At 31.9% G+C, this 21,594-nt stretch overlaps 1 protein-coding gene across 1 annotated transcript in view; it reads right to left on the reverse strand.

Annotated features, from left to right (window-relative positions):
• Positions 1-21,594, reverse strand: part of MSRB3 (methionine sulfoxide reductase B3) — a 166,932-nt gene that overhangs the window by 71,412 nt on the left and 73,926 nt on the right. Inside the window, 1 exon segment of the mRNA XM_031940172.1 lies at positions 19,839-19,867. Within this exon segment, the coding sequence (XP_031796032.1) occupies positions 19,839-19,867 (29 nt within the window).

Here is a 21,594-nt window from a genome sequence, read left to right on the forward strand (position 1 = left end):
GATTGTAACACAGGTAAAAAAGTAGATAGTATGTGTTAGTGGGCTGCAGCATGTAACCAATGGAGAACAATAATCAAAGAAGTTGTGAAAGAATGTTAAGATAGGAATAGAAAGTATTGGCCAGGTCAAGGGACAAACTAATCAACTGCTCCACTGGCTCCTTTGCAATTTTATCAGAAATCATGGAAGCACATTGGGTTACTTTTGAGAATAAGCAGTATTAGAGTAGTTCAGCCTAGACAAGTATGAATAAATTATAGATTACAATTTTGGAGGAAACTTCCAAATTGATGAGCTCACAGATTCATTGTCATTAATTTAGTATTTTATTTTTCCCCAGTTATGTGTAAAACAATTTTAACATTTTTTAAACTTTAAGTTCCAGATTCTCTCCCTTCCTCCTTTCCCATCTCTACTCCTCCCCATTAAAAAGGCACATATGAAGTCATACAAAATATTTTCAAAAAAATCATATTCACAGATTCATTTGAATATATTAATACAGAAAACATAGAAACAACTAAAATCAAGAAATCAAACTAACAAAATAAATAGCTTACACATTACTTTTTATATATCCAAAAGGCCTTTTTAAAATCAACCTTTCCATAATGGTGTTTTCCAAATGATGAAAGTTTACTTAGCCATAAAAGTAAACATAAAAGCTAAAATTGATAAACTAAAGATCATTTCAAATGTATTTTTAATGGATAGTAAGTATATGTCTGAATTGAAAATACTTATTGACTATTTTATGCAACATTTTAATGCTATCTTATCTAAAAATTAACATTACTGTAGTATGGTTAATTAAGATAGGTTTTCAGTTTTCCTTATGTACTTTTGACTCAAAGAGACTGAAGTTGATAAGACCACTTGAAGCAGATTATATAAGATGGATTTTTCCTGTAATCTTTTACTAGTCATAAATTTTCAAGATAAACACAAGATAATAGTCATTAAAAGTGAAAAAGTGAAAATATTTTCATCTTTCTTAGTCATTAATCTTGTCACTTTTATCAGACTGTCTGTCTTAGTTGTATGAAACAAATTACAACTTTTTTTAATCAGCACTTGCTTATTACTGTTCATCCTGTGAAATGATTTTTTTTAGATTTATTTTGCTTATAGTACAAATACAAATGGCAAATAATATTAGTTTTCATATCATTGATCAGATTTATGACCTCTCAGATTTGGCAAATAAATCAAAATGAAGATCAACTGGGAATTTTTTAGAAACATAGTTTGCAAAACAAATGAGAAAAATCATTAAAAGTGAAGTAAAAGGGACAAATAAGAAGAAAATTAATCTCTGAATTATTCTGGTAACTATAAAGAATCAAAATTAACTCTTTAAAATACAATAAAAATCTTTCTATATATTGGCTTTTTTAAAAAGTTAATTTCAATTCTATAAATTCATTTTATTATGAATTTTTCACAAAATAGTTTAAAGTTAGCAATGCCTACAAATAGACTTGAACTAGTTTTTACTTTAAACATTTTAATGTCTACAAAATAGCTACTCAGTAATAAAGTTGTATATTATCCTGATTAAGTAAACATTAAGCCCAAAGTAGTAAAAATATTAATATTTAGCCTCCTCTTTTAAGCATTTAATTCAATTCAATAAATATTCATTAAGCACTTATCATGTGCAAGATATTGGGGGAGGGAGGGAAGGCTTCAATTTAATTTTAATCTCTCTCTACTTGCTGGGAAATTCCATATGTATCTAGGGTTTTTATAGGTTTTCCTGGGGCTGAGATGTTGAGTCAAGGTGACATTTCTGGGATTTCTGAGGTTACAAGAGTCAATGTCCATTTCTCTCTTGCTCCAACTTTTTTCTATGGGGCAGCCCTTTATCAAGAATTGGGTAGTATTATGATTCTAAAGAGTGATTAACCTTACTTCCTTTTGAAAATCTTGTTTTTAAATGATGGTAGATATGTGACTGTGGCATAATATGGCACTTCTCAGGAACATAGAGGTATTCAGAAATCTTGTATGTACAGTTTTTTTTTTTAATCTTGCCAAAGAATAAGTAAATAAATAATACTTATTAAATAATGGACACAGCATTTTGTTATGACAAAACACCTATCAAGAAGCTAGAGGATCTTATCACTCCTCCAAATTGCCCCCTCCCCACAAATATATAAACTCGAAGAAAACTTGTAGATAACCCAGATAACAGATAAAAAATGAAACAGATCTTCTAGCACTTCTATGGTGATCTCTTTTTGTTAGAATCACATAGAATGAAAAAACACAGGATTTGTCTTCAAATAATCCCTTTCCAATCTGTCTATAAAATATTTCCTTTTTCCTTGATGGCATGTACAGATTTTTGGTCTGTAAATAATTTTCTTGTTGAACATAAAAATCAAATGAACAATTATATGAAAAAATCATTATGGCTCTAAAAAAATCCCATAAAAGACTTAATCTCATCTCTTTATTGCAAATCAAACAAAAAAAATTTCTTTGGCAATTTTAATTTAATCATTTAATCAAACTAATGTTTGAAATCAACATGTATGAAAAAAATTACTATCTAATAAGTATTTTGTATTTAAGTTGTCTTGCTATCTTTTGGTTTTCATACCAATAATTCTGATGTTGCATCCTCCTCCCCAACTGAGTCCTTTCTTGTAACAATTAAAATCTGTTAAGAAAAGCCAGCTGACAGAATGAACATGTCTGACTGCAAAGGTAACTTCACATTCCTGTTTCATCATCTGTTGTCCAGGACCAAGATTGGTCACCGCAATTAATCTAAGTCTGGCTGATTTTAGTATTACTTTTGTTTATATAACCATAGTCATCTAATAAAATATTTTAGACTAATCCTATCTGAATTTAATTATATGTGTTATAATTCTAAAAACCTCAATAGAGCTATTCAGTGATTTATACAATGGTTTTCAAATTAAATGTACTGAGCATCCTGAGCACCATAAAACTTTCTTTCATGCTTTATATAGTTAGTTTATATGTTCTAAAATCTACATTTACTTGCCAATTTATTTTAGTGGCAAGCAGAGGACCCATTTATAACAAGGAAATCTAAATCAAAGCAAAAAAGGGATGCTTCCACAATTATATAAAACAGTGTATGTTTGTCTTCTAGATAAAAGTTCTAACAGATCTGTTTACATTAATAATATTAAACTGGAAAAGTCAAAGCTATGATAATTTGAATTATAGGACCATACAGAAAAAATATATAATGCATCCGATCCTTGGACATAGGAGAAGATTGAACAAAGTGAGAATTATTTTTATACCTGAAGAAAGAAAAACATCTATGATTTCTAGTAAAGATTGGTTATAGGAAAGGTGACAGAGAATCCCAGCTGTTGCACATGTTTCATCAAAGATCTAAAAGGAGCAACGAATACAATAAAACCAAAAAATCCAAAGACAAATTATAAGGTCCTCCATTCAACCTAAGATTACATAAAGAGACTTCCAGAAGTCTTCAGGCACTGAGAGGAACCTGACAAGGAAATGTGGTATAAAGCTTTCCAGTACAGTGACTACTGACACTCCAAAGAATATGAAGCTCTCGGGGCTCTTCATGCCATTTAGGTCATTCTATGGGAGGTCTGAAGTCCACAATACATTCTTGCTGGGGACAGCATACTATACTGGAGTTAGAAGCCATTCATATCCTGAGTACATACACAGGAGGGAAGACAGAAGTCAACTAGTAACAGTAATACTGGAAATTAGGCCTAAATAGGGCCTGAAGACAACATCTAAGAGTGCAAAAGGTGAATGATGTTATCCTGGTATGTAATTGAACCAGAAATTAAGACTAGTGATGTAACAGAAGTAAACAATAAACACAGTGAAGAAATGTTATGGAATAAAAGATGCCCCAAAAATAAATCTACCAAAAGAAAGCAACTGTGAAACAATTACAAAAAAAAATTAATTCACCATAAAACCCACAAGTATCTTAAAAAATAGTTTAAAAAAAAAAAAGAAATGAGATCTGGAGGAAAAAGTTTAAAGAAGTATGAATAAGTTAGAGCAGAAAGTACAAGATGAGACTCAAGTAAAAGACTTATCAAAAATTAGAATTCCAAACAGCAATTTCTAGCTCTGTTAGAGAAAATAAAAAGTATCAAAATAAATCCAAACAATAGAAAAAAAAATAAAAGTATAAAGTATCTACTATCAAAAACAATTGGCCTGGAAAGCAAGTTAAGGAGAGACAATTTAAGAATTATCATATTCCATAAAAAACATAGCCAAAGAACCTGGTCATGAAGTCATTTTACAATTTAAAAATAGAACCATTAGAAAGATTTGTTAAAATGAAGATAGTTTCATTTAATCCAATCTTTTTAAAAATTGAAAAAGCCCAAGAATGTCATATTAAGGGGGAAAAAATACTGTTAGTAGGAAGAATATTACAGCTAACATTTATAGAGAAAGAAGAGAAGAAGTAAGCTAGGAAAGAAAGAAGAAAAGGAAAGAGGGAAAGGGAGATGAAGAATGAACTTACAATTTCTATAGATGGGTAAGATATGAATAAATGAGAAAATATGGATAGGCGAAAAAAATTATAAAACATGGAAGTGGGGAGAAAGTATCTCATGAATCATACTCAAATCAGAAAAAAATGAATTTGAATATACGTACACATAAACATAAATGCATATACATACACACATATACACATGCATGTACATGTACATGCAAGTGCTTAGTAAAGAAATATATTACACTCAACAGGAAAAAATGAAAAGAAAGTTTTTAGTATCTGGGGTTTTAAGGAAGAATTGAAGTACTCAATTAATTGTAGATTACCCACATTAATCACATGCAATCTCATTCACTACTTTCTTCTTTGTAAATGGGAGGGGAGAAAGAAGAAAATCAAGAGAGGATATGATAGAAGAAAATTCAAAATTAACAATTAATTTAATGTGAATGGTATAAACTCACCCATAAAACTGAGAAGAGGGAGCAGAATGGATGAGAAAGTAGAATCTATCAATATGTTATTAACAACAAAAACTCTTGTAACAGAAAAATTCATATTTTAACAAAAAGTTAAAGTGATGAGATGAAACATTAATTGTTATTAGTCTTCAGGCTAACTTTAAAAAGGCATGGGCAGCAGATCTCAAAGCAATAGTAAAAATAGGCATTATTGAAAGAAATAAGGGAAATTATATTATTTTTAACATAGATGTTGAAATAAAGTCAACATTTAATGTATATGCAATAAATGAAATAAATGTAAAAAGCTAATTGAAGTGCATGGGTGAATAGATAGCATATATAATAAAGAACATTTTTGTGCTATTTTTGACACAGATAAATTAAAACAAACAACAAGGGAAAAAAAGCTGGGGCCTGAATAGAATTTTAGAAAAGCCGGAGATTCTATAACCCTAATAATTACTAAATGGGAATAAAAAAGAATACATATGTGTCTCAGTTGTTTAGAGAATATTTACAAAATTGACCACATGCTTAATAATCCCTTAAACAAATATAGAAGAGCAGAAACATTTAACAAATCTCTCAAAATGATAATCAATAAGGGGAATTTTAAAATACCTCAAATGGATACCAAACAATTTAATCATAATGAATTAGTGGGTCAAAGAACAAATGATAATAATATGTAATTTCTTCAAATAAAATGACAACATTGAAAAAAGCTTATCAACATTTTGGGGATGCAGGAAAAGTAGTCTGTAAAGAAAATATATATTTCTACATGCATTCATCAACAAAAAAGAGAAAACAAATCGATGAATTTGGTGTACAATTTAAAAGAATACTAGACAGTAAATAAAAATTTTTAAAAATTGTAAAAGTCAAGAGAGTTCTAATAAAATTGCAGGCATAATATGAAAATATGCTTGAACTGATAAAACTGAGAGCTGGTTTTAGGAGAAAAATCATAAACTTAACCATTAGTTAATTTGATATGAAAGCGAAAAAAATCAAGTTGTCAACATCAAATAATTAAAGACAACACCAAATGAAGCAGAAATGAAAAAAAGTTATTTTATCAAGTTATTTCTTGTCAAAAAAGATAATTTAAATGAAATGGAAAATTTCTGACAAAATACAAAATATCCAGACTATCAGAAGAAAAATTAAAAATGAAATCCCCCAAAATACCCATATCCAAAAGAATTCACTTGGATAGTCTATCAAAATTTCAAAGAACAACAAATTCTGATACATAAGTTATTTGTAAAATCAATTAAAATGGACAAATATCTGGTGAAATATCAATTGTTCAGATTTTGTATATAGAGATCTGACCTCAAAACAAGGAAAATTTTAGTTGAATTCCTGGCCCTGATGTGTCCCAGCTTCATGATCCTGGGCAACTCAGTTAACCACTCATTGCACTAGGGATTTTATCAACCAGCTTTAGTAGAGGAAGTTTCCTCATTTGGTCATTCTTTATATCAATGAAATCAGGTCCACTCCATATCCTTATTAATTGCTCCTAATTAGATTATGCTAATATAATAAAAATAGATAAAAATACCTAAAAGGTTACATGAGAGTACGGGGAGGAAACAAAATTATCTGGAAGAATAAAAAAGTTAAAAACCTCTAGAAAGATAATGAAAAAAAGTATAGAAGAAGTAAACCGGGCAGTATCAGATCTCAAACTATACTACAAGCAAAACTATTTTTTTTATTTTTAAATTTTTTAATTGATTAGTAGAACAAATTAGATACATAAGATTCAGAAATAAACAAATATAATAACAATGTTCAGCAAAGATGTGGAGACCAGCTACTGATGTAAAAGACTGATTATTTAATATAAACTTTTGGGTAAAAGGAAAGCTCACAGAAATTAAATTGAGATCACGATTTAACAATCTGTACTGCAATAAGCTTCAAAAGAAGATACCTGGCATGACTATTAATAGGGAAAGAAATTCTGATTAAAGAAGGGATAAAATTACAGGAAATAAAGTGAACATTTTTGATTACATAAAATAGAAACCTTTTTGTACAAACAAAACCAATTCAGGTAATACTAGAAGAAAACAGCTAAATAATCAGGGAAGGAAAGAAATTTTGCAGTAAACTTCTCTGATAAAAGTCTAAAATTCAGGATATATAATTAATAGAATAAAATACATAAGAACTGCTCCTCAGGATACAAATAGTCAAAGGTTATATAAGCAGATAGCTACCAAAAGGAAAAAAAAAAAACTAGATATAAGCTATAAATAAAACTAAATGATCACCTGAAAAAAATGTTACAAATCAGTAGTAATGAGATTCAAATTAAAACTCTGAAGTTTCACTTCAATACCTATGACTATGAAAAAATGACACCCCCCCCCAAATAGTACTTGTTGGATAGGCATCCACACTAAGACACTTTTGGTGAAGTGGAATTTATTAAACCATTCTGAAAATCAAAATGAAACTATATCCCAAAAATATGATTAAAATATGCATGCCCTGGGGCAGTTAAGTGGCCCAGTGGATAGAGCACTGGCCCTGGAATCAGGAAAACCTGAGTTCAAATATGGGCTCAGACATTGATGTTTACTAGCTGTGTGACTCTGGGCAAGTCACTTAACCCTTATCACCTTGCCCCTCAGCCCCCCAAAAATGTGCATATCCTTAACCCAGTGATAGTTCTACCAGATATAGATAGATAGATAGATAGATTTTTTTAATGAGAAAGAGAAGGAAAGGGAGGAAAGAAAGGAAGGGAGGAGAGAAGGAGGGAGGAAGGGAAAGAGAGAAGAAGGGAGGAAGGGAAAGAGGGAAGAAAGGAGGGAAGGAAAGAGGAAAAGAGGGAAAGTTAGGACCTACTTATACATGCAAAAATATAAGTTTTGGTTTTAGCAAAGAACTAAATATTAAGGTGATAATAATAAATTAGTAAATGTCTTAAATTATGCTATTTACGTATAATATTATTGACCTACAAGAAATCAAAGAAATAGATTCAGAGAAACTTGAGGTTTTTATGAACTGCCATGTAAAGCAGTGACAGTAATTTATAACGTGGAGAAAAATAACTGTATAAGATTTAAGAATTCCAATTGATTCAATTCAATTCTCAAAAATCAATGATGAAACAGAGATGATGAACTAGAAGGCAAAATGAAGCATACATAGAAATGACCAATATGTGAGATTTCCTGTATTTTGATATTCATATTTGTTACAATAACTATACTATTATTAATAGTTAATATGTATATAAGTACTTTGTGATTTATGAAGTGCTTTACAAATATAGCAGACATCTATTTGGTTATCTCAACAATCCTTAGAGATAGGTACTATTATTATCCTCATTTTACAAATGAGGGAACTAAAAGACAGATTGTGACTTTCTTAGAATCACAAACTGCTGTTCAGAACTTTATCCACTACACCAGAAGTGTCAAACAATGGCTCCCCCCAACACTCTCCAGGATTATATTTGATATTGACTATGTGTGGTATTCAGAGGCTCTCTTGAATTTGAAAGAGAATTATCTTCAGGGTAAGAAGATTGAATCAAGACTTGGAAAGGCCCTTGAAGATCATCTGGTTTAACTTAAATCTCAGTAGTAATCCACCACAAATGACATCCCTGAAAATATCTGGCCCATGCTTAAAGATCTCCAGTGAAAGAAAACTTTATGCAACCTACTTAAAAAATCAATTCCTGTTTTAGAAAGTGGTAATCATTAGAAAATTCTTTGTAAGTCTACAGTCAAAATCCCTTCCTCTGTCACCTCCATCCGTTTATCGTAATGCTGCCCTTTTAGTTATGTCCAAGCACAAGAAGTCTCCTTCCTCTACACAGTGATCTTTCCAACACTTTTAGGCACAAATCAATCATGTCCCACAATATTATGTCTCTTCTCCAAATTAAACATGCTCATTTCTGTCAACCACACTTTAAATAGCATGCTTTCCAATTTACTCACTTTCCTTGGATGTGCTTTTTCTCAATCAAAATCTCTTCTGGTATGGTCTTACCAGGTCATGGTACAAAAGAAAAGAGCTATCATTCAAGAGGATATAGGTTTACAAAATAGGATGGCCTAGTCATATGGCAAAAGCAAAAGTTAAGGTATAGCGTTGGAGGATGAAATTTTGGAAAAGCCTTCTCTCTTCCTACCCTTTCATGAACCTCATATTTTCTGACCAGCCAAAAGATAATAGAACACATTTGCAAATACAAAAAAGTATAGAAATACACTCAGTTTAACAGGAAAATGGTTACAGAGAGAAACAAAGGCAAGGGGTGAGGGAGGAGGGCAAGCATGGTTCCAGAGGGCATGTAGAATTGGGAGTAAATAGTCACACACAAAAATTGTAACTATGTGGGTCCATTGTAAAAAGGAAATTAACTTTGATAGACAGTTTAAGAACCAGTAATCTAAGTCCAGACTCAATGAAAAGAAATAGAATTCCATCTAAAAATAGATAATTACAATTGGTTCCATTCCCTTTCATTTCTCACCTTTTTTCTTAGAAACAAGGATATAAATAAGTAAAATGGAAGGAAAAATTATAAGAGGATTCATTTAAGGGGGAAAAATGAACCCTCATAATCGTAAATATAAATAGGATAAATGCTCACATAAAAAAGTACAGAATAGAAAAGGACTGAAAAGCAAAACTCATCAATATGATGTTTACAAGAAAATACTTGGGACAGAAAGATTTATACAAAATTAAAATGATGGATTTGTGCAGCAAATTGAATCAGAGGATAGAGCATGGGTCCTAGAGTCAGGAAGACTCATCTTCCTGAGTTCAAATCTATCCTCAGACATTTAGTAGCTGTGAGCCTAAGCATTTAATCCTGTTTGCCTCAGTTTTTCTCATCTATAAAATGAGTTAAAGAAATGGCAACCACTCTTTAGGCTAGAAAAGCCTAAATGGGATCATGAAAAGTTGAACATGGCTCAAAAAAGCAATAACCAAATGATGGATTTAAATATATTTTCTTGTGTTTCATATAAAATGAAAAAAATCAAGGATGGAATGCATGATATTAAATAATATTACAATAAAACAGTCATAGTTCAAAGAGTTAAGTATAAAATTATACTATGTTTAAAGAAGTCACAGATAATGAAACAATAACAATACTTAAAATGGATGTACTGTATGACATTCATCTAAGTACTCAAAGTTTATTGAACTACACAGAAAAATATATACTAAAATCAAAATAGTTGGAGGGTTTCCTTTTAAGACCTAGAAAAATCAGAGGTGGAGTCAAGATGGTGAAGGTAGAGACTCAGCCAAGTTCTCCCCCAGACCTCTCCAAATATCCTTAAATGATGACTTTAAACAAATTTTAGAGCATCAGAACCCCAAAAAGACAGAGTGGAATAATTTTCCAGCTGAAGGCAGCTTGGAAGATTGGAAGGAGTTTGTTACATTGGGATGGGTCTGGAGCACATCCCCATACAGGCGACTTTAGGACAGCCCAGTCCCACAAAACCAGGACAGGTTGTGGGACTTCTGAACCTGGGCCAGTGTGATCTCCAGACCTCTCAGCCCACAGAGGTCAAGAAAACTCAGCAGGAAAGGTTTGACATCCTAGGATGTGAAGGTAGTCCCAGGATCGGGCTTTGGGAGTCTCTGAATCAACAGCAGTGAAAGCAGATTACAGTAGGAGAACTGGCCACAGCAGCTACTACAGTGGCTTCTAGAGATCTCAGCACACAGGTGGAGGGGTGGGGGATACAGACAGGTTGTCAGAGGGAGATTGCAGAGGCTTCTTGGCTGGCACCGCGGCAGGACTCTGCTGCTTTATCCATACTCAGATCTGGGGAGCAATGCTGGTTCACAGTATAAGTCCCTAGAAGGATCTCTGAAGACAGCTGTACAAAACTCCTAAGGTTTGGAACATTATATTCTCTACCCTGAAAACAGTCTTACTTTAGCAAAGAGTTAAAAGCCAAGTAATAGGGAAAGTAAGTAAACAACAGATATATATATTATGAGAAAGTTATAAAAGACAGTCTTTATTTTCAAAAGTTCACAATCTAATAGGAGAGACCATATGCAAAAAAAAACATATATAAACAAGGTATAATATAACAAGGGAATAATCACCAAAAGGAAGATGCTGAATTGAGAATTGGGATTGCAGAAGATTCTATTCTATAGAATGTGGGATTTTAGCTGGAACTTGAAGAAACTCTAGAGAGCGCAGGAGACAAAGATTAGAAGGGAAAGCATTCCAAGAATCATGGATACTCAGTAAAAATGTCTGGATTTGGGAGATGGAGGTTTTGTTTGAAAAACAAGAAGAAAGCCCGTGTCAAAGGATTACAGAGCACATGAGGGATGAATATGGAAGCTGCAAGAAACCTAGAAAGGAAGGGAAAGAATAGGCCTATGAAAGTCTTTGATGACCACACAGAGAAGTTTTTATCTCTAAACTTATACCTTCCTTCCCCTGGACTCAGTATATACTGATGGGAGAGTATGTCAGAGAATGAAGGAGAAATGTGTACACCTCACTAAAAGCTATCTCAGTCTGAACAACAAAAATGATTCCCAATTAATAATATAGACAGGAGATGATTCACACTAACAGGAGTTTAAGACAATGGCATTAGAGAAACATTTCTGATATATAGGGATAATCCTGAGCCCTGAGTGGAAGATATCCTCAAGTTCTAGGAGACTGAATTGGCATGGAAGTAGGAATTATCATAAGGGTCCTTAAAGCTTTACATAGTATATAATATAAATGATTTAAAATCAAGAGCTAGTATTAGCTGTAGTGAAGAAATGCTAGAATTCTTTCCACTAATATCAAGGGTAAAGCAAAAATACACAGTGTTACCATTATTATTTGACATTATTCTAGATTAGCAATAAGACAAGAAAAAAAATTAAGGTACTGGCATAGGCAAAGAAGAAATAAAGTAATTTCTTTTTAGAGATAATTTATAGTTTAACCAGACAATGTTAAATATTCAACTAAAAAACTTCAATGAAATAATTTTAGTAATGTAGCAGTATATAGAATAAACTCACAAAAATCATCAACCTTTCTGATCATTACCAACATAATCAAGCAAGGAAAAATATAAAAAAGAAATTTAATTCAAAATAATCAAAGAACACATGCAATTTCTGGGAATCCAGCTACCAAGGCAGATAGGAATTATAGGAATACATTACAATGAATACATTACTATGAATACATTACATAGAAAGATAAAAACAGACTTTACTGGAGATTAATTTTTCATGACTGAGCTATGTATATAATAAAAATAAGAATACTAGCTAAATTAGTTTGCCAATTCAATTTCATGCCACTCAACTTACAAAAAAGTTGCTTTATAGGAGATAATTATATGGGGAGAGAAAATAATAGGTCTCTCTTTTTTAAAATTCATTTTAAAAAATTTTAAATTTCTAATTTTCACCTTCCCCCAGTTCCTTCACCAGCTATTAAAAAGCCAAGTAATATGATTTCAATTATGCAAGTGAAATCATACAAAACACATAGAAAAACAATTATAAAAACAAAAATCATAACAGAATTCTTCTAGAAAAACAAAAAGTCAAGATTCCCAAGGATAACAGTAGCTTTTAAAACAATAGGAAGGAAGAATGCCTAGCAGTACTAGATTTCAAACTACACTATAAAGCAGTGATTATCAAAATTGTTTGCTACTGGTTGTGAAGAAGACTTCATTAATGAAATAGATTACATACAAAATATTCATAAGCAACTAAATTCAGTGACAAAGTGTTTAATGAAATTACAAGGACTCTAACTTAAGATCTAGACTTTCTATTTAAAAAAAACTGCTACAAAATCTGGAGGGTTTTCTGAAAAAAATTAAGTTTAAATAAACATGTAACATCAACAACCCAAATAAGTTCTAAATGTATATAACATCTAGACATAAAAGTTCCCAACATAAACAAATTAGGGAAATAGGGAAGGAAATATCTCTGGCATCTATGGCAGAAGGAAAAAAACAGACATAAAGGAACAAAGAGTGAATTATAGACAATTTTGATAATGAAAAAATTGAAAAATATTCGCAAAAAAAGCAATACACTTAATTAAATGGAAAATAGATGACAAAAATTCTTGTGGTAAATTTTATTAATAAAGATTTCATTAATTTGATTAATAAAGAATATTTATAGCAGCACTCTTTGTCACATCAAAGAACTGGAAACAAAGTGGATGCCTATAAATTAGAGAATGGTCAAACAATTACTGTATAGGAATGCAATTTATATTATCATCCCATAAGATATATATATATAAAAAGACAGATTCCCTGAAACCTAGGAAAATTTCTACTAACTGATGTAGTGACTACAATCATATAAAGAAAAGCAACTTTTCTTAATATAATGAGCAAACATGACTTCCAAAGACTGAGGATAAAGTATGATTCCCATTTCTTGGCAGAGAAGTAACAGGATACAGACATGACTAACATATGGCTTTGTTTTGTTTGGCTACACTTACTTGTTTCAAGGAGAAAATGGAAGGAAGGAAGGGAGGAAGGGAGGGAGGGAGACAGGAACGGAGGGAAAGAGGGAAGGAAAGAGGGAGGAAGGGAAAGAAGGAAGAAAGGAAGGGAAGGAAGGGAAGGAAGGGAAGGAAGGAAGGAAGGAAGGAAGGAAGGAAGGAAGGAAGGAAGGAAGGAAGGAAAGAAGGAAGGAAAGGAAGAAAGAAAGGAAGGAGGGAGGGAAATGGAGAAAGGGAGATAGGAAAGGGAAGGACAAATGAACAAACAAACAAAGGAAGGAGAAAAAAGAAAGCATTCATGAAATACTTAAAAATAAAAACGATTATTATATCCTTAAAAACAAACCGCGATGTTCACAATACCACATAAAATCCTTCATCTGTTCTTTATTTATTTAAATTTCCCATGCTCATAATAAAAAGGAAATTTAAATTAAAACATTTTAAAGAAACTTCTGATTGAGCTCTATCTTTCTAGTAAATTTACAAAAAAGTTTGAACAATGTCTCATAATTATAAGATTTGCAAATGATTTCCTTATAAAAGTTTGAATAAGAATATTAACTTGGGAAATTCAGAAATGTGCATTTATCTTTCTCATTTATGAATGAGCTTGGGAAACTTGCATTCTATTTGACACTTGTAAAACTCCTCATTTCCTTCCATCCTAGTGCTCAGCATTAATTCATTCTATTTTCATCACTTATCTTTTTGCCTCAAGCTTTAACTGACTACATGTTCTTCTTTAGTTCCCTTATTCTTTACCATTTCTGTTGCTAATTTCTTTTTAATTTCAGATCTTTGAAGCCATACTGCCTGCTTTTTGTTTCTCCAGTTCTTTTGTGTTGTTTTTTCCCCTTACTTGTCCTTGGGAGTCATTATAGCCTGTTGTCCCTTTTCTTATGGTGTCTTTTAGGATTTCTTAACTTTCATCCACACTCTTGTGCTTTCAAGCTCATTAGCTCTGTTAATTCCACTCCCAATTTGCTTTCCTGAAATCTTAAAGACTTTTAAGCTGGAATGTTCTATGAGTCCACTTCCTAACTGTAGTCAAACCAAGTAGCCCAGCATCATTAGGTACTAGGTTTCCACATTACATTTACTTTCTCAAGATTTCCCCCATTATATTCATTTGCTCAATCAACTCCACTCAGGCTTAAAAATAAATAAATAAATTTAAGGTGTTATGTAGTAACAAAAATAAATAAATAAATTCAATCACCTAATAAATTTAATACTTTTGAGAAGCTGCACTACTTAATTTGGACATCAATGTCCTTACTGATGGCTATTTCTTGGTCTCAAGGAAAAGTTGTCAGCCCTGACAGGCCTTCAGATGCACAGGCAGTCCTCAACTTATAGCACTTCATTCTAGAAGACTTGTAGTTAAGTACCCCACCAGCTAAAGGGATGCTATTACTAATAGCATGTATGGAAGACGTGGTCCTATATAGTTCATCTATTCAGTTCTGAGAACATTGGCTCCAACCAACTATGGCAGAAAAGCTGTTAATTTTTCCTCCAGTGCTATGTGCTATAGAGAAATTTATTTTTAATATTTTATTGTGATTCCATCAATACTGGTACTTCCCCTGATGATGCAGATTGATAGCTACCTCTTACCTAGGCTCTCCTTCAGTTGGAACGCATAGATGGATGTATCTTAATTGGACCTGCGCGCAGCCCTTCTAGCTCAATTTGTAACCCACTGGAACAACCTCAGAGAATCCAACTTCCACACCACCTTGAAGCACTGGAGTTTAATTTTTCATATGTAAATTTGGTGAGGGAAATTTGGGGAAACATTTAATAACAAAAAGAAGGCAATCAAACAAACTTCCCTGGATCAGCAAACATTTGTTCTCAATCTACTCTAATTCTGGGATTCTGCAGCATGTAAGTAATGTCCCAAATTCTTCCTTGTTCCTTTTATTTCTTAAATCCCTATTCCACATAGATTTTAAAAAAAGATGTTCGTTCTAATATGCAGGACACAAAGCATTTTTCCTTTTCTAATTTGCCTTTATAAGCACATATTTCTAGAAACAGTAATAACTAGCATTTTGTATTAGTGCTCTAAAGGTTGCAAAGCATTTCTAATACTTTATCTCACTTGATCTTTACAACAATTGTCCCTGTGAGGTAGGGGTGCCATTTTCCTCATTTAAAGAAGACAAGACTGAGGCTGAGAGAGATTAAATGATTTGCAAGGCAAGATTTGAACACACTCCTTCCTTCCTGATTCCAAGTCCAAAGCCAAGAATAGCAATATGTTATATGAATGGCCAGCAGAGCTGCTTCAAGCCTTGGGAAAAAAATTTCCCTCCACTAGTCCCACCATTTTATTAAAACTGTTATAAAATTCTTCCTTTTTAAAATTGTGATTATTACATGTTGTATGAAATACATAATACATATATTACATATGATTACATAATATTATATGTATAGGTAGGACACATGCTTGAGAAACTTGACAATAGCTAACATTTTAGAAGGACCACTGAGAGGTGCTTTTTCTTCCAGCTGCTTGTCCTTTGGCATTTTACTCATCAATAGCACATGCACTAATGGGTATCTATTGAAATAAAACTTAGGTCAATTACTTTCTTCTTTTTAGTGACTAGTAGAAAACAGTGACAGTGTGAGAGAGGAAATGCAGCTTCCAAAGGTACTCAGTAAGTATTTTTAAAAGAATCCGTTTCAGTTCATGATCCTTCTCATTTAACTGATAGTTACTTCTGTAAATCTGCTATTTAATTGGTTTGCATCCACATACTGCCCTTATAGGTTTTGTTTATACAGACTAGCATACAATGTGCCTCTACAATTCTGTGTCTTTCCAAAGCACATTTCTCCTGAGAGTTGATATATGACTTTTATGTTTAATTACCATATTAAACTCAATGCTCTGTTTCCTCCAGCTTCAACCAACTTCCCTTCTTGGGGGATGGGGAGTCATGCATAGCTTCTTGCTATTTCTGAACTTCAAAGAAGGTTTCTTTTACTGTATTAGGAGAATTATCAACCCTGTGCTGTTTCCAGACAAGCAGTGTTAAAAAATGCTATTCAAAGTGAAATCTATTCTTTCTTGTAGAAAGAAACTTCAGTTATTGACTTACAATCTAACAGAAGAGAATTGTAAATAGTGCTAAATAGCAGTGGACCTGACATATAAAGCACCCAGACAGACTGAAGCTAAAAATTAAGACACATGAAATTAGAGGGAACAATACTAGAGTTCTTGGAATAGGTCTAAATTCAATTCCCCTCATTTTCAATCGTGGGTTTTCATAACTTTGCAAATCTATGAATGGACATAAAAATTGCATAGCTATTTCCTCCAAATTTCTGAGAGATGAAAACCTCAAGAAAAGAAAAAACAAGCTAATTCTCTAAATTAGTTAATTATATAAAATTAAATCTTTACAATAACAAAAATCACCTAGTTCAGTTTAGATCAGGAATTCTTAATCTGATTGTGGATTATGGAATCTTCTCACAGTCTCATTAAGCCTATGATCACCTTGCTCAGAATAATATTTTTAAATTCATAAAATAAAATGCATAGCATTACAATGGAAACCAAATACATCTGAAATAGTTACCTATAAATTTTTATTTTCAATTTACAGGGCCTAACTTAAGAACATCTCCCTGTGAAGAAGTTGCTTGTTGAAACTATCTCTATCTCAGTCTGTGTTCAATTTTTTGGAGTCTTCTCAAATGCTGACAATGCAAGCCTACCTTTCTTTCTCCTGAATCCTATTCCAGAATCCAATGGCTAAGTTTTAAGCCATAAGGTCTACATAAACTCGATTCTTTGCTAGAACAGTACCTATACATATATACATGTGTGTGTGTGTATACATATATATGTAAATTTTGACTTTGGAATCATTTCCTTGATGACTAGTCATCAACTGGAATGCTTATTTTTCTAATTTAAAAAAAAAAAAGACTGACATTTTCCTTCATTTAAAAATCTTTTTTTTTTTGGTCAGAAATAATCCTACAGCTGCTTACTACATTAAACAGAGCTAATTTGCCTTCAGTGTTTGATGAACAATAGAGGATTTGAACCTGTCAAAGTCCTACATTTAATTGTTCCAATATGCTACCTTATTCCTAACCACATAACATACATGGAAAAGTATCATTTGCGTGATATAGAATGTCAAAAAAAAAAAAAAAGAAAGAAAAGAAAAAGGAATTTCTAGTTTTCTTTTTCATAGTGCCCTCCCTGCTAAGAAGGTATATTAAAGAAATTAGCCCTTTCTTAATTTGAAACCATTTGAATTCTTTCCTCAAATTATTTAGATTGATATTAAAAGAATAAATATACTTTTAATCATTAATTCCCATAAGAATTGTCAAAGTACAGACCTTTGTGATTTTCAAGGCCTACAGATGTTGTCAATGATAGACATGAAATTAGCATACGAAAAAAGTACTTCTGGACAAAACCTTTGGTCATAAGAGTGAAGAATGTGGGCCTGTACAGATGTTAGAACTATTCACATGATAAATACTTACCTTCAATACAAGAATTTAATAGCAAGCTTTTAATTTGGATGTTAAAATTTAACATAAATTATCTTACTTTGACAATAGCAGTCTAATATTTCAGTTTAGTACAATGTTTCTATGTTTTATTTTACAATAAATTGGTGGATTTCTTTCTTTCTTTCTTTTTAAAGTTATATTCCAGACCCTGTACCATAAGAACAAAGTTTCTACAGCCATGAATATTTCTGATTTTCTATTTGGAAAATGTTATCTACATCAGAGTCTTACAAAATATTTTCTACAAAGTGAGTTTTTAATAGTACTTAATAGCTGACCAGAATAAACTAAAAGACTCCTAATAGATTTGGGGATAAATCTAATAATAATAAATTTTCTTTTTAGTTAAAATACTTTTTTATACCATATTTACTCTGAATTCTCTTTTGGGGAGTTTGGTTAATTGTAGAAACTGCTTTGCAAAGCAGGCATTTAATACACTACTTTGAGTCATTTTTTGTTTATTGGTGGAAAGGTAGTTCAGTTAGGACAATACTACTTTGCCTTTAACTGACATTTGTCAATAAATCAATGTAAGCCTCCCAAATAAATCAGATATTTTTATCTCAAATAATTGACATCTTGCAATTATTAGCCCCACAGGCTGAAAAGTTTTCTATAATAATAGATTTTTACCTATTAGTGAAGCAATAAGCTACAACCTACACATTTCAGATTTATAGAGTCACATGAACTTAAATGAGATTCATAAAGTTATACAATGAAAAAAAAAAGGGCTTGCATCTTAATGCCTAGGAAGAAAGAAAGCACGACATTCCACTCCAAAACCACCATTATGCCCAAATAGAACATTTCAGAATCCTGCATAATGCTAAATGAATAGGACATTTTCAAATTTTAAAATAAGCATAATGCAAAAAAATAAGGGATATGCTTTTGCAGTATTTTTTTCTAAAAATTATTTTATTCTTGGATTAAAAAGAACAAACTTTTATATAAACCATTTGAGAGAGAGATAGAAGCAATTCCTCTTAAACAATTCCAAAAGTCTTTTAATAAAGTATCTTAGCCACTAAGACACAAGTAGATTCAAAATTAAATATATAAATGGCTAATATCCCCCATTTGGAGAAAAATATTTAATGGCTCTCTAGTTCTACTGTTGACCTGAATGTATATTTTGTCTTGAATAGAGAATAAATGCTTATGAAGATCTTTATCTTTTAACCTCCCGCAAAATAATGATAATAATAAATATTTATCAATATCATACAATATATTATAACATAATAATAATATTTAAGAAAAATATCTAATATTTACTTAGCATTGAAGTTTGCAAAATATCTTATATGTGTTTTCTAAAAAAACATTTTTTTAAAAAATCTAGACAAATCATAGACCTTTTTCCATTGGATGAATCACCTCAAGACAGTCTTGAGCCAGTGTACTGAGAGACAAATCACTTGCTTCCTGACATGTAGGTTTCACAAAAACAAGTTCTTCAGAATGTTTTTGTAAATACACCAGAAAGAATAATACACGATTTTAAACAGTGATCACTCCCAACCCCCACCCAGCTTTTAAAATGGAAGTTCTACAGATATTCAGTACATATAGCATCTATTACAAGTCTGTCAGTGATCTTAAGTGAACATCCCCAAATAAGTCTAAACAGTCAATAATACTGCAGTTTAAAAATCTCCTGTCCAGTCTGTTTAAAATCAAAACTATACTTGATCTGATGAAATTACACTTTAGAGAATAACATAAATAAAATATACTCAGAATAACATTGTAAATGTAAACATACCTGAACCAGAGTCATATTTGGTTTCTGAGCTGTAAAGAAAAAGAAATTTCTTACATTATAAAAATGTTATTTTATGAGAACAAGATGTCATGGTTATAGATTACCGTACTTTTGAGAACCAAGTTGAACACAGCATACTGAGAAGCAAACATATATTTACTTTAACTATCTGAAATGTACTACTTATCCTAGGCCCCTTATAGAGGCACATATTCGTACTTATAGCACAATATGGAAAAGATATAAACTTTTAGCTTGTTTTGTATGGGGAGAAGAGTAAAGGGATGATGCAGAAAGCATCAGATCCCTTCAGTTTTGTAGGTTTCCAATAATATAATAAATAAATTGAAAAGGAATACCAAAAAAAAATGAACAATCATCTCTATTTTTATAGATTCCCATTTTATCAACATGAAGCCTTTTTTTTTCCCAAGTACTTAATACACAGCAAATGAACCCAGGAACCCATACATTTAATAAGAGGGAGGGTCCCTGGTGGGAACATTACGTTTCAGATATAGGTTAATACTGGCTGTAAATTTAGAAGCCTTTGAAGCTCTCAATTCAGCTGTGGGAAAACTTCGGCTGGGTAATTACTCTCAAGATGCAGCTGATGTGCTGTCAAGCAGAATTAACCTTGTGACTAGGCCTATCTGCACAGGCTACTATAAAACAGCATTGTCTATATCGAGCACACAAACCAATTAGCCGGCATGCTCCAGTCCGATTTATATCACACATTAACAATCAGGAGTACATATGTTCACAGCTGCCACCACAAGATGCAAGTCCTGACCAGCAGGAGTTCTACTCAAGGATATTACATTAGCAGAGAAGATTTTCCGGGGGAAACACAGTAAACTAACAAGAAAAATATTTTTCCCCCAAAAAATAAACCAGTGCTAGACTATCAGTGAACTTTTAAAAATCATGGCTTTCTCTATCCAGGTTCAATAAGTCATCAAAGAGGGAAAAGGGGGGATAGCGGGAGAGGCCGTGATCATTACTATTTCTACAATCATGATTTAAAATTACTAATATGAATGAATACGTTTTATCAGAATTCTATATCAAGCATTTCCCAAAATGTTTGCTTTGAACAAAGGCAAAATTTGGAAAGGTCATTTTAACTATGGCCATGGCTAGAGTCACTCTATTCTGCTGAATGAATATCAGAGAAGCAAAAAAATCAATAATGCCTTTCCCAGACTTTCTTTAAAGTATTAACACATATCAAATAGCTACATACCTACTTCCAAATTAGGAAGATAACAAACAAAACTGCTTTTCCTCTCAAAATTTTCTCAGATATTACATATTTAGTATGTGAATGCTAAATGTTAGCTATTATAAAAACAATATAAAATAATACTTATAATAGAGAGAATACCATCAACTGCTAGTACCATTCCTCCCAATCTAATTTGTATTTTAATCATTTTGTACTTATTTCCATTTATTCTCTTTATAAGTATTTTGCATATATTTATTTATGAATTTGCCGCCATCTCCCACTAAATATAAACTCCTAGGATTAGGGATTATTTCATTTTTTATATATGTCTCTCCAATGCCTGGCACACAAAAGGCACATATATAATATATGCTTACTGCTTGCTATTTCTACCTAAAATCTCCAAACTCTGGCATTCATAGGTATACAAGATCTCTATAAAGAATGTTACTGTTTAAAGAAATGGGCTCTTGTTTCAGGGAAAATTCCATGTGGGGTTATTAACTTGAAATTTTCCAGCTT

This window comes from Sarcophilus harrisii, chromosome 5 (genome assembly GCF_902635505.1).
Source record: "Sarcophilus harrisii chromosome 5, mSarHar1.11, whole genome shotgun sequence".
Taxonomy (NCBI): domain Eukaryota; kingdom Metazoa; phylum Chordata; class Mammalia; order Dasyuromorphia; family Dasyuridae; genus Sarcophilus; species Sarcophilus harrisii.